The sequence below is a fragment of the Acomys minous genome, assembly GCF_964271855.1.
Source record: "Acomys minous genome assembly, chromosome: 4".
Taxonomy (NCBI): Eukaryota; Metazoa; Chordata; class Mammalia; order Rodentia; family Muridae; genus Acomys; species Acomys minous.
The window spans coordinates 59,325,697-59,340,031 of NC_140486.1; the positions used below are offsets into that span (position 1 = coordinate 59,325,697).

General features: G+C 40.2%; 1 protein-coding gene across 2 annotated transcripts in view; it reads right to left on the reverse strand.

Moving 5' to 3' along the window:
* Window positions 1–205: 205 nt before the first annotated feature.
* Window positions 206–14,335, reverse strand: part of KIAA1328 — a gene marked incomplete at its 5' end in the record, with an annotated part of 236,140 nt that continues 222,010 nt past the window's right edge. For both annotated transcript variants that reach the window (XM_084780616.1, XM_084780617.1), the window contains one exon: window positions 206–1,890. In XM_084780616.1, the coding sequence (XP_084636742.1) occupies window positions 1,686–1,890 (205 nt within the window). In that variant the 3' untranslated portion in view covers window positions 206–1,685. The remainder of the gene's footprint in view (window positions 1,891–14,335) is intronic.

Sequence of the window (14,335 nt, forward strand, 5' to 3'; positions counted from 1 at the left end):
TTGCAGGGAGGGCAATACTGTAGCTGTGGCATTTTCAGTGTGTGTGCAGTTTTGTTTTGAGGAACATGTAGGGGCTGTCCAAGCAACTTCCAACCAGCCACTGAAGAGAGAGTTATCAGGAGAGGGCACATAGATCCTACTTTCATCCCAATCTTCTGTGGGATAGGCTACTTTAGCTCAAGCTCCAATAATCTGCAACAATACATATATCTCAAAGGAAATTTAATACAGATTAAAATATTAACATAGATCATTCATATACCTTCCTATAACCCTTATGCCAATGCAAATGTAAAATGCCTGCAGGAGAGAGAAGGCAACTGTCAGCGAATGTGAAGTATGAAAGTGTGTTCATTGTGCTCCCCTGAAAGCACACGTTTTCTCTTTCAAACTTCCCATGTTAGTGAGGTGAAGAAGCAATTAAATTCCATTCACTTGCGTGCCACTCCCTCCCCAATTTTTGGTCATTTATGACTCTTCTACGAATAAATAAGCTTATTAAAGAGATCAGATTCTTATTCTTCTGGAGACATATTTGGAGTAGTAAGAACACTGATGCTCAGAACAAGTGACTATGGTTATAGCAGTAGGTGTGGTTAAGCTGTCTGTGACACACAGGATAGAGAGAGGATGGCTCTGGAAAGCCAAGTGAGAAAATGGTCATTTCTGCCACTCCAAAGCCATATCCTAAGGAAAGGTGTTTTGAAATGGAACAAGTCTGTCCTAGTTACTTTAAAGGTGAATTTGAAAAGGCAAATGGAATCTTCCATGAGCTTTAAATTCCCAAAGGGAAAGACTACAAGAAATTAGTCTTGCCCTTGCATTTGCCTCTGAGGAAGAGCATGGACTTGAGAGGCTCAAGGGAAGGCGCTCTGGGTAGAATAAACAGGGAAGAACTCAGCCTGAAGAGAAATGATTTGGGCCAAATATCATAACCAGCCAAGCCTTCCCAGACTCAGCCAGCGAGGGGCAGTCAGAGTAGGTCGACTTGTCCTTAAGGAGAGCGGTGAGGAGGAACAGAGGCCTGCCAACATGCAGGCACTGAAACCACTCTTTCTGTAGGGCCGTCTTCCCCAGACTGCAGTCAGCAAGAAACATCCACCGTGGAACCCTAGAGGAGCAGCTGCTGGGACACTGGTAGATTTCTCCAGGCAGCCATTTCCACATGTGGGTTAATGCCACAGTCTGGCTGGGAACTTCACTCTCATCCATTGAGCCTTTGGTTTAAGGGGCAGCAATGACCAAGTGATGATCACTATGACCTGTAAGTATTTGGTCCCAAGTAGGGTGATATTAGAGCCACCAACTCCAACTTCGAAATGAACAGCCATATTTGGACTTAGTGAGGAGAGAACGTGGTGAAGAAGGAAGAGCCAACTTTCGCAGTAATAAAGTTGAAAACACTCTTAAAATGACATTAGATATTCATGTTGTCTGCCATGCAGAAAGTATCCTACATTTCTAATCTCTGTATGGTATAGAAATGATGCCTTCCCTAAGCCTACCTTCCTTTAGTCTGACAAAAACCACCCTGATTTATAGAATGATATCTATATTCAACACCATAAAAGGATGCCAGCAAGAGGTCCCTGTGAAAGGAGAGACTTTGCAACTTAGCATCCTACATCAATATGTAAAGGAACCCAAATATTTCCTGTGGAAATTTTGTAGCATGCGCTTCACAGTCATATGAAAAATATGTCTTCTAGAATCTGATTCTCCTCCAGGTCTTCAGGGCTCATGCGTGTCCCTGCTTTCTTCCAGATAGATTTCTTCGGGCTAGGTCGGAAAGTACTCCATGCTCCATCTGCTCTGGAGGGGCGGGGCTGAGATTTGGGAGCAGAATTTGGTCTTAGAGACTGAACCAAATCCAACAGAGATGTCTCATACCTGTAAGATAACCCAGACACAACAGCATCAGAACATGAGAACACCAGGATTCAAAGCCCCTCCACGGTACCCAGGGGAACAGCTTGACCACAGACTCCACCACAGGGAAACTTTGAGGGAAGAGCCAGAGGAGGGCTTTGAGAACAAGCCCCCACACTCCTGCCTTTGCAGACAGCTTTACTCTTCTGCTGAGCCTCTAGCTTTCTAATTGAAGAGAGACTAGGAAGAATAGTCTTGATAACAGTAATGATACCACTTACGCTAAACCACATGGGAGCAGATGGTGGCTCCATCACCTGCAGTGTGCAAGCTTCTCTGTTGCAGGACTGAGAAGCTGAAGAATTCTACATATGTTCTTTACAGCTTGGAAATGACCAAGTAGGGCTCCCTTTAAGGGCTAGATTAGACCTCCAAGAAGGGGGACACTCATACTGCTTACCCACTGAGAAAATGAGTCTTTCACTTTATTTGGACAAATTTTCTTATTTTATGGGTGAGGAAACTGAGGTCCAGAAAGATAGGCCAAAGTTGTTTGAACCAAGGTCCCTCTGACTTCCAGATAGATTTCTGTGGGCTAGGTCACAAAGTACTCCATACTCCAGCTGCTCTGGGCGGGGGTGGGGCTGAGATTTGGGAGCAGAATTTGGCCTCAGAGACTGAACCAAATTCAACAGAGATGTTTTCTATTTTTCTACCAAGATCAACACATACAACAGTGGTGACATATACTTTTAATCCTAGCACTGGGGAGGCAGAGCAGGTAAGTCTGAGGCTAGTCTGGTCTACCCAGTGAGTTCCAGGCCAGCCAGGTCAACATCGTGAGATCACATTAAAAATGATTTCATAAAGCAAAGATAGCAATAGAAAAAGATGGGTGCCTCAACTATGTACTAGTTTGTTGTAACTAGGCTACTAGCTAGCTGGTAACCATGCTGTCTTTTTCCCAATGAATTCATCTAATTGAATGTGCAAATGCCCACCTTTATGGACCTGCAGTTATTATAAAAATTCTCTTTCTCTGAAAGAAACATTTAATCACGGATTACACTATAGGAGATGAACCGAGAAGTTGGTGGTGGCCAGGGAGCAGAATTTATTGCTCCTCACGCTAATGTCAACTGTAAAGTCCAAATAATTTGGCAAGTCAATAGACAGCAAATGCCAATGATTAAAGAGAAAACCTTGAGAACCACCTATATTAGCCAAGAACTATATATGCCATAAAGCAAAATAAAAATTAATTCATATGTGACATCTATTAAGTACCAGAAAAGAACAATGTCTTTACCTGCCCATGTCATAGGAATGTGGTTCACTGTGTTTAAGTAACATGATAGAGACTATAAAGTTGATTAGCTGCGTCTGTGGCTGCTTGGTATCTGTATATTACAGGACATATCACTTATCCAGATTAGCAAAATGCCATCACCTGAAACATATGGTCTGTATGTGTCCCTGCCACAAATATGAACCACATTGCTCTGAGACTCACAGAGCCAGTACTCCCAGGGTTTCTAGGTACACAGGTGTCTTTAAGAGCTTCATTGTGGCAGAGTCATGAGCAAAAAGTTTGCTTGGTCTGCTCTGCCAGTCCGGTCCTAGTCTGTGCGGGCATGGCACTAGTTCTATTCTAGAGCTGGCTATAGAGCTTGAGCTAGAGCTTACTCTTACTCTCCATTTTTCTTCTCCTGATCCAGCAAGATGTAGGCACAAAACTTCAGAGGACACGGCCTCTGCTGATTTGACTTGGCTCCATTCTGCCAATTTTAGAGCCAGTCTGGCAGGGTGTGCTGGAATAGCCCGAAGACAAATGCTTTCTGGGTTCACTTTATAGGCTGCCCTGAATGTGAGTGCCTCTCCATAGGCTACTTCCATGAGAAGTATCTCTCCTTAGGCTTCCCTGAATGAGAAGCCCTTCCGCACTGCTGCCCCATGAGAAACCTCTCTCCATTGGCTGCCCATGATGAGAAGCACTATTCCATAGGATGCCCCAGGAAAAGCATAACTTCATTCACTGCCCCAAACAAGAAGCAGCTTGCCTAAGGCTTTTACAGATGAGACACCGTGATGACGGACGTTTCCTTGCCCTCTCTGATGCTCTGACTTTCATTCACATCTGCAGCCCTGCTCTTCTCCTGCCATGGTCCAAGCCTTAGCTCTCATCTCTTAGGGGATTTTATCCATTCTCAAGACCTTTGTTAGTGTTCTTCTTGTAGGTTTCTAGGACCCTCTAGATCCATCTATTTCCCTATCTCCTATATTGTTCTCACCTGGAGTTCCAATAAGATGTCCTCACCCCTATCCCACTTTCCTGGTAGGTGCAGACTTTCATGGGACATGCCCCTTGCGCTAGTGTCCAGATATAAGTGAGTATATACCATTTGAGTCTTTCTGCTTCTGGGTTAGCTCACTCATTATGATCATTTCTAGTTCAATCCATTTGTCCACAAAATTTGGAAATTCCTTGCTTTTAATAGCTGAGTAGTATTCCATAGTATAACACTATGATGGCAGATCTGGGCCCAGGGGTGCTGTTTGATCTAAGGCACCAACCAAGGTCAATACATGCAGTCATCATCAAACCCCTATCCAGATCTAGCCAAGGGACAGAACATTCTCCACAGTTAAGTGGAGACTGGGGACTGACTTTCACACGAACACTGGTGCCCCATATTTGGCCATGTCTCCTTGATGGGGAGGCCCGATAGCACTCGGAGGAAGGATAGTAGACTACCAAGAAGAGACTTGATGCCCTAGCATCATATTCAAGGGGGAGGTCCCTCTCAGTCACAGTCATAGGGAAGGGGAATGGGGTGAAAATGGGAGGGAGAGAGGAATGGGAGGATGCATGGGATGGGATAGCAAATGTGATGTAATATGAATTATTTTATTTTTCAATAAAAATGTGTTTAAATAAAAAAAGACCTTTGTTAGGATCTATGTGTCAATGACTACCAAACACAGGTATCAACACTGATTTTAAGTTTCAGAATCATACAGTAAACTGATGCCTGATATTTTTATTCAGATGTGCAATAGGAATTTAAAAAATATCTAAAATAGAAGTTGTCATTTTTGGTCAGTCCTGCTCCTTTCCACCTATCTAGTCATATAGGTTTAAAAAAGCTGCTATCCTTTCTAGGCTAGAGAGATGGCTCAGCCATTAAGAGTGCATACTGCTCTTACAAAGGACCTGAGTTTAGTCCCAAGCACGTGTGTGGAACAGCTCACAACCACCTGTGACTCCAGCTCCAGGGGAATCCAATGCTTCAGGCCCCTGAAATCACAGGTACTTATATGCACATACCCACATGATACACACATGTACATAATTAGAAATAATAAAAATAACTATTAGGACACCCTGCTGTGCTTGATCCCTACCTGAGCCTGCATGCGTTATACCTTTAAGAGGTTCTTCCACATCTTTCTGGCTCTGTGAATGTTTTTGTTTAAGTATCATCTCTTTAAGCTGGTCTTCAAAATCAATTATCATTTCATAAACACTTTGTTTATGATGTTTTATTTTACTTAAAGTACTCAATAAAATAAACCTTATATAAGTTATATTATAATTACCTTTATGTGTATACACACATATACTTTTATTGCTTGTCCCTTTCAATAATATGTGAGTCACACAAGTTTAGCTGTCATTGGAAAATATCACCACAGGCCAGGTTACATGTACGTACTTCTTTGCCTTATAGTTTTGGTTGGATTTATTAAGAACCACTATCACAACTGTAGTAAATTCTAATTTCAAAACTATTTAATGTTCTATAGTAGCTATCAATTGACATTTTATCCTTCAGGAAAAATTTAGTGTCAGTTTTGAATTGACACAAAAATTATCAACCAATCAACCAAACAAACAAAAAACCCGAACCAAAAAACTTAATCTGCGCCAAGCTCTGAACCACTGTCACCGATCAGGGCATTTATCCTTTACTTCTGAGAATAATTCATGGAACTGATGACATTAAAATCTGTGAAAACAAATGAGTTTCACCACTAGCACTATTGATTCATGATACACAGTAAATTCAAATGTTTGCCCTTAAAGTAGCTGCTGCTGAACAACACAATAAATGATCATAAGTTAAATTTCTTACATTTTCACAAGATCTGTAGAGCTCTCTTCAACATAACTACCATCAGTTGTAACTCATCAAGACTGCACTATACCTTGTACTGAATTAGTTTTGTCTCAACTGTTTTGAAAAATTTTTGTCTCTGGATGTTCCACACAAGCTATCCACAGAGGATAAGTCTTATTCAAGATCCCTGTCTCCAGCGGAACACTCTAACACTGGTCACACCTTCAAGATTGAAAGAGAAGGATCATAAATAATTTGTCTCTCTGACCATTGATATTTCTCTCTTAAGAGCTTCAGATACTCAAAAGCTACAACAGCTCTTTCTTTAAACACACTACACCATAACACAAAACTCTCTCCTATTCTTCCAAAACAATTATCATTTCATAAACACTTTGTTTATGTTTTATTTTACTTAAAAGTACTCAATAAAATATACCTTACATAAGTTATGTTATAATTATCTTTATATGTATAGACACATATACTTTTATTGCTTGTCCCTTTCAATAATATGTGATTCACACAAGTTTAGCTGTCATTGGAAAATATCACCTGTGAACAATAGCCATCTACATCTCCTCAGGCGTAAGCCAGAGAATTTGTTGGGCTCCACTAAGGTTCCTGACCTATGGTTCTGAAACGCAATTGTAGGGTTCACCTCATTTGTTTTCCTTCCAGGGATTACTGTCCTGTGCTCTGATACACAGTATTCGAAAAGTCTTGTTTATATATAGTGGTGTTAGTTGCTTCAGATGAGAAGACAATCTACTCCCTCTTACTCCATCTTGTTTGAAAGTGGAAGCCCCTGATAATTATTTATCTGAACTCACTCTCTGACCATTGATATTCCTTTCTTAACAGCTTCAGATATTCAAAGGCTACAAGAGCCCTTGTAAAAATGATTTAAGTATATTCTTTGAGAAAAGAGCTTTCTTGTGGTAAGGGTTTTGCCATGGAAGACATTTGACCCTGTCTACAAATGTGCATTCTTTTGCTTGGCTGTTAACTTCTGGAAACTGATTTGGATTGCATTTTGGAGTGTCAGAACCTAACAGATATTTCAGAATACCCACATTAATGCTATAATTAGAAATATGCTTGCTAGTTTTGTATGACACTCTATACTTATAGTTACCCAGGGGAAAAAGGGACAAATACAATATTTGTTGAGTGAAAGAGATCTTAGTGGTATATAATAAAGTTTTAAAAAGTGTATGACAAATGGGCCGAGAAAGAAATTACAGAAACAACAGCCTTCACAATAGCCATGAATAATACAGAGTATCCTGGTATAACTCTAACTAAGCAAGTGAAAGATCTGTATGACAAGAATCTCAAGTCTCTGGAGAAAAAAATTAAAGATCTCAGAAGATGAAAAGATCTCCCATGCTCATAGATCAGTAAGATTAACATAGTAAAAATTGCTATCTTAGCAAAAGTAATCTACAGATTCAATACAATTCCCATCAAAATTCCAACACAATTCTTTACAAATCTTGAAAGAACAATTCTCAACTTCATATGAAAAAACAACAAAACAAAACAAACCAGAATAGCTAAAACAACCCTGTACAATAAAAGAGCTTCTGGAGGAATCTCCATCCCTGATTTCAAGCTGTACTACATCTACTAGCATGGTACTGGCATAGAAACAGACTGGTGGATCAATGGAACATAACTGAAGACCCAGAAATAAATCCACACACCTATGGACACTTGATTTTTAACAAAGAAGCCAAAACCATACAATGAAAAAAATTATAGTATCTTCAATAAATGGTGATGATATAATTGGATGTCTGCATGTTGAAAAATTAAAATAGATCCATAAATATCACTCTGCACAAAACAAGACCAAGTGGATCAAGGACCTTAATACAAAACCAGAAACACTAAGTCCATTAGAAGAGAAAGTGGCAAAGAGCCTTGAACTCATTAGCACAGGAGACAACTTCCTGAACAGACCACCAACCGCTCAGGCTCTGAGAACACCAGTTAATAAATGGGACCTCAAAAAAAATGGGACCTCTCAAAACTGAAAATATTCTGTAAGGCAAAGTACACCATCAACAGAACAAAAACAACAGCCTTTAGATGGGAAAAAGATCTTCGCCAATCCTATATCTGACAGAGGGCTAATATCCAAAATATATCTATAAAACTCAAAAAATTAAACACCAGGAAACCAAATAATCCAATTTAAAAAATGGGGAAGAGATCTAAACAGAGAATTCTCAAGAGAGGAATCATGAAAGGCCAAGAAGCAATTAAAGAAATGCTCAACGTCATTAGTTATCAGAGAAATGCAAATCTAAATGACTCTGAGATTACATCTTACACCCATCAGAATGGCTAAGATAAAAAAACTCAAGTGACAGCATATGCTGGTGATCATGTGGGGGAAGGGGAATAGTCTTCCTTTGTTAGTGGGAGTGCAAACTTGCACAACCATACTTTGGAAGTCAATCTGCAGATTTCTCAGAAAATTGGGAATAGCTCTACCTCAAGACCCAGCTATACCACTCCTGAGCATATACCCAAAAGATGCCCCATCATACAACAAGGACATTTGCTCAACTATGTTCACAGCAGCTTTATTTGTAATATCCAGAAACTGGAAACAACCCAAATGTCCTACAACCAAAGAATGGATAAAGAAACTGTGGTGCATTTACACAACGGAATACTACTCAGCTATTAAAAACAAGAAAATAATGAAATTTGCAGGCAAATGGATGGAACTAGAAAAGATCATCCTGTGTGAGGTAACCCAGACCCAGAAAGACACACAATTGTATATACTTACTTATAAGTGGATATTAGTACAGGATAATCATACAACAATTCACAGACCAAAGAAGCTAAGTAACAAGGAGGGCCAAAGGGAGGATGCATACAATGAAAAAAATTATAGTATCTTCAATAAATGGTGAGAAAGGGAGATAGAATAGACAGGGGGAGAGCTTGAAGAGAAGGAACAGGATAGAAGAAGGAGTGCTGAGGGAAGTGAGGGTGGGGCAGGAGGACACAGGGCTTGCAGAGAAGAGAAACCATGGCTTGGGGAATCTCTGAGACAGGCTGGAGACCTATAACAAGGTAGTCTCCTAGGAGAATACAGGGGTGACTCCTAGTAGAGGGAGGAGAGCAACTACCCACCCACAAAAACTTTGATCCAAAACTTACCCTGCCTACAAGTTATGCAGGGATAAAGAAAGAGCAGAGATTGGGGGGATATCCAACTAATGCCTGGCCACACCATGCAGAGAGGCAACCCCTGACACTAATAATGATACTCTGGTGTGCTTGCAAATGGGAGCCTAGCATAGCTGTTCTCTGAGAGACCCCACCCAACAACAGATTCAAATAGATGCTGAGACAGAGCCAATGTGAGCCTTGTGGAAGAGTGGGAGGAATAAAAAGACCTAGAGGGAATAGAACCTCCACAAGACCAACAGAGCCAACTAACCTGGACCCAGAGGGGCTTGCAGAGACTGAAACAGCAACCAAGGACCATGTATGGACTGGACCTAGGACTCTTACACATATGTACCCAATTGTCAGCTTGGCCTTCATGTGGGTCCCCTAATAATAGGAGTGGGGGCTGTCTCTGACAGGAACCACCTTGCATGTTTTTTGATCACATCTCCCTGGAGGGGCTCCCTTGCTAGGCTACCATGGTAGAGGATGCACTCAGTCCTGATACAAACTGATGTGTTGGAATGGGTAGGTGGGGGATCCCCCTTTTCTGAGGGAAACGGGAGGAGGGTAGGACTAAGAGGAAAGGAGGGAGGGCACAACAATTGGGATGTAAAATGAATAAACAAATTAATTAATTAATTAATTAATTAAAAGCATATGAATGTAATTCAAGTGGACAAGTTTTTTTTTAGTTTATCATTTTTTTCTCCTTTATTAATTTATTCTTGTTACATCTCAATGGTTATCCTATCCCTTGTATCCTCCCATTCTTCCCTCCCTCCCAATTTCCCCTTATTCCCCTCCCCTATGACTGTTCCTGAGGGGGATTACCTCCCCCTCTATATGATCATAGGATATCAAGTCTCTTCTTGGTAACCTGCTGTCCTTCCTCTGATTGCCACCAGGTCTCCCCGTCCAGGGGACATGGTCAAAGGTGAGGCACCAGAGTATGTGAGAAAGTAATATCCCAATCTCCACTCTACTGTGGAGAGTGTTCTGTCCATTGGCTAGATCTGGGTAGGGGCTTAAGGTTTACCGCCTGTATTGTCCTTGGCTGGTGCCTTAGTTTAAGCGGGACCCCTGTGCCCAAATCTGCCTATCATAATGTTCTACTTGTAGGCTTCTAGGACCCTCTGGGTCCTTCTACTTTGCCTTTCTCCCATGATTCTCTCATCTAGAGTCCCACTAGAATGTCCTCTCCTCTGTCGCAGTTTCCTGGTGAGTGAAGTCTTTCGTGGGACCTGCCCCTTGGGCTAATATGCAGATATAAGTGAGTATATACTATTTGAGTCTTTCTGCTTCTGGGTTAACTCACTCATTATGATCATTTCTAGCTCAATCCATTTATCCACAAATTTCAGGAATTCCTTGTTTTTAATAGCTGAATAGTATTCCATAGTGTATATGTACCACAGTTTCTTTATCCATTCTTCTATTGAGGGACACTTAGGCTGTTTCCATGTTCTGGCTATTATGAATAAGGCTGCTATGAACATGGTTGAGCAAATTTTCTTGCTGTGTGCTGGAGCATCTTCTGGGTATATTCCAAGGAGTGGAATAGCTGGGTCTTGAGGAAGCCCTATTCCCATTTTTCTGAGATAGCACCAGATAGATTTCCAAAGTGGTTGTACTAGTTTGCATTCCCACCAGCAATGAAGGAGTGTTCCTCTCTCCCCACATCCTCGCCAGCATGTGGTGTGTGTCGCTTGAATTTTTGATCTTAGCCATCCTGATGGGTGTAAGATGGAATCTCAGCGTTGTTTTGATTTGCATTTCCCTGATGATTAAGGAGGTTGAGCATTTCTTTAAGTGTTTCTCAGCCATTTGATATTCCTCTGTTGAGAATGCTCTGTTTAGTTCCATGCCCCATTTCTCGATTGGGTTATTTGGTTTGGTGGTATTTAATTTCTTGAGTTCTTTATATATTTTGGATATTAGACCTTTGTCAGATGTGGGGTTGGTGAAGATCTTTTCCCAGTCTGTAGACTGTCGCTTTGTTCTCTTTACAGTGTCACCTGCCTTACAGAAGCTTCTCAGCCTCATGAGGTCCCATTTATTAATTGTTGACATTAATGCCTGGGCTGTTGGTGTTCTGTTCAGGAAGTTGTCTCCTGTGCCAATATGTTCCAGGCTCTTTCCCATTTTTTCTTCTAAGTGATTTAGTGTCTCTGGTTTTATGTTGAGGTCTTTAATCCACTTGGATTTGAGTTTTGTACAAGGTGACAAATATGGGTCCAGTTGCATTTTTTTACACATAGACATCCAGTTAGACCAGCACCATTTGTTGAAGATGCTATCCCTTTTCCATCGAATGGATTTGGCTTCTTTGTCAAAAATCAAATGACCATATGTGTGTGGATTCATATCTGGGTCTTCGATTCGATTCCACTGATCAACTGGCCTGTTGCTGTGCCAGTACCATGCTGTTTTAATTACTATTGCTTTATAGTACAGTTTGAGATCCGGTATGGAGACTCCTCCAGAGCACCTTTTATTGTACAAGATTGTTTTAGCTATTCTGGGTTTTTTGTTTTTCCATATGAAGTTCAGAATTGAACTTTCAATGTCTTTAAAAAATTGTATAGGTATTTTGATAGGGATTGCATTGAATCTGTAGATTGCTTTTGGTAGGATGGCCATTTTTATTATGTTAATTCTCCCTATCCATGAGCAAGGTAGACCCTTCCATCTTCTCATGTCATCTTCAATCTCTTTCTTTAGGGTTTTGAAATTTTTTTCAAACAGGTCCTTCACTTGCTTAGTAAGAGTAACTCCTAAGTACTTTATATTGCTTGTGGCTAATGTGAAGGGTGTAGTTTTCCTAATTTCTTCCTCTGCAAGCTTGTCATTTGTGTATAGGAAGGCTACAGACTTTTTTGAGTTAATTTTGTATCCAGCCAATTTGCTGAAGGTGTTTATCAGCTGTAGGAGTTCTCTGGTGGAATTTTGAGGGTCACTTATGTAGACTATCATATCATCTGCAAATAGGGATAATTTGACTTCCTCCTTTCTCATTTGAATACCCTTGATCTCCTTATGTTGTCTTATTGCTCTGGCTAGAACTTCGAGTACTATATTGAAGAGATATGGAGAGAGTGGGCAGCCTTGCCTTGTTCCTGATTTTAGAGGAATTTCCTTGAGTATCTCACCATTTACTTTGATTTTGGCTATTGGCTTCCTATATATAGCCTTTATTATGTTGAGGAAAGTGCCTTGTATTCCCGATCTCTCTAAAACTTTAAACATGAATGGGTGTTGGATTTTATCAAATGCTTTCTCTGCATCCAAAGAGATGATCATGTGGTTTTTAATTTTCATTTTGTTTATGTGGTGGATTACATTGATGGATTTCCGTATATTAAACTATCCCTGCATGCCTGGAATGAAGCCTACTTGGTCATGATGAATGATATCTCTGATGTGCTCTTGTATTCGTTTTGCTAGTATTTTATTTAGTATTTTTGCATCGATGTTCATCAGAGAAATTGGTCTGAAATTCTCTTTCTTTGTTGAGTCTTTGTAAGGTTTAGGTATCAATGAGACTATGGCCTCATAGAATGAGTTTGGTAATGTTCCATCCCTTTCTATCTTTTGGAGTAGCTTGAAGAGTATCGGTATTAGCTCGCCCTTGAAGGTCTGGTAGAATTCTGCACTGAAGCCATCTGGCCCTGGGCTTTTTTTGGTTGGGAGACTATCAATGATTGCTTCAATGTCTGTAGGGGAAATGGGACTATTTAGCTTGTTTATCTGTTCTTCACTCAACTTTGGCAAGTGAAATTGATCAAGAAAATCGTCCATTTCCGTTAGATTTTCAAATTTTGTGGCATATATGCCTTCAAAGTAGGATCTTATGATTCTTTGTATTTCTTCAGTGTCTGCTGTTATGTCTCCCTTTTCATTTCTGATTTTGTTGATTTCAATATTGTCTCTCTGCCTTTTAGTTAGTTTGGCTAATGGTCTGTCTATCTTGTTGACTTTCTCAAAGAACCAGCTCTTGGTTTTGTTGATTCTTTGGACTGTTTTCTTAGTTTCTAATTTGTTAATTTCACCCCTGAGTTTGATTATTTCCAGACGTCTACTCCTTTTGGGTGTTTCTGCTTCTTTTTTTTTTTCTAGGGCTTCCAGTTGTGTCGTTAAGGTGTTTATGTGCGATGCTTCCAATTTCTTTTTAAAGGCACTTAGTGCTATGAATTTTCCTCTTAGCACTGCTTTCAATGTATCCCACAAATTTGGGTATGTTGTTCCTTCATTTTCATTGAATTTCAGAAACTCCTTGATTTCTTTCTTTATTTCTTCCCTGAGCCAGGTGTCATTTAGCAGAGAGTTGTTTAGTTTCCACATACGTGTAGGCTTTTTGTTATTTCTGTTGTTGTTGAATTGCAGCCTAAGCCCATGATGATCTGATAGGATACAAGGTATTATTTCAATCCTCTTGTATCTGTTGAGGCTTTCTTTGTGAACTACAATGTGATCAATTTTGGAGAAGGTTCCATGGGGTGCAGAGAAGAAGGTATATTCTTTCTTGTTTGGGTGAAAGGTTCTATAGATATCTGTTAGATCCATTTGACCCATGGCATTGGTTAATGATGTTATTTCTCGGCTTAGTTTCTGTTTCGATGACTTGTCCTTCAGTGAGAGTGGGGTGTTGAAGTCTCCCACTATTATTGTGTGGGGATCAATGTGTGGTTTAAGCCTTTTTAGCAGATCTTTTACAAATGTGGGTGCCCTTGTATTGGGAGCATAGATGTTCAGAATTGTGATGTCATCTTGGTTGACTTTACCTTTGATGGGTAAGAAGTGTCCATCCTCATCCCTTTTGATTAATCTTGGTTGAAAATCTATTTTGTTCGATATTAAAATGGCTACGCCTGCTTGCTTCTTGTGTCCATTTGCTTGGAATATTTTTTCCAACCTTTTATCCTGAGGTAATGGCTATCATTATGGGTGAGATGTGTTTCTTGAATGCAGAAGAATGTTGGATCCTGTTTATGCACCCATTCAGTTAGTCTGTGTCTTTTTATTGGAGAATTGAGACCACTGATGTTGAGAGATATTAACGACCAGTTACTATTAAGAGTCTTAATTTTGATGTTGGTTCCAGTTGAGCATTTGTGTAGTTGTGTTTTTGCCATGGTCTAGTTATC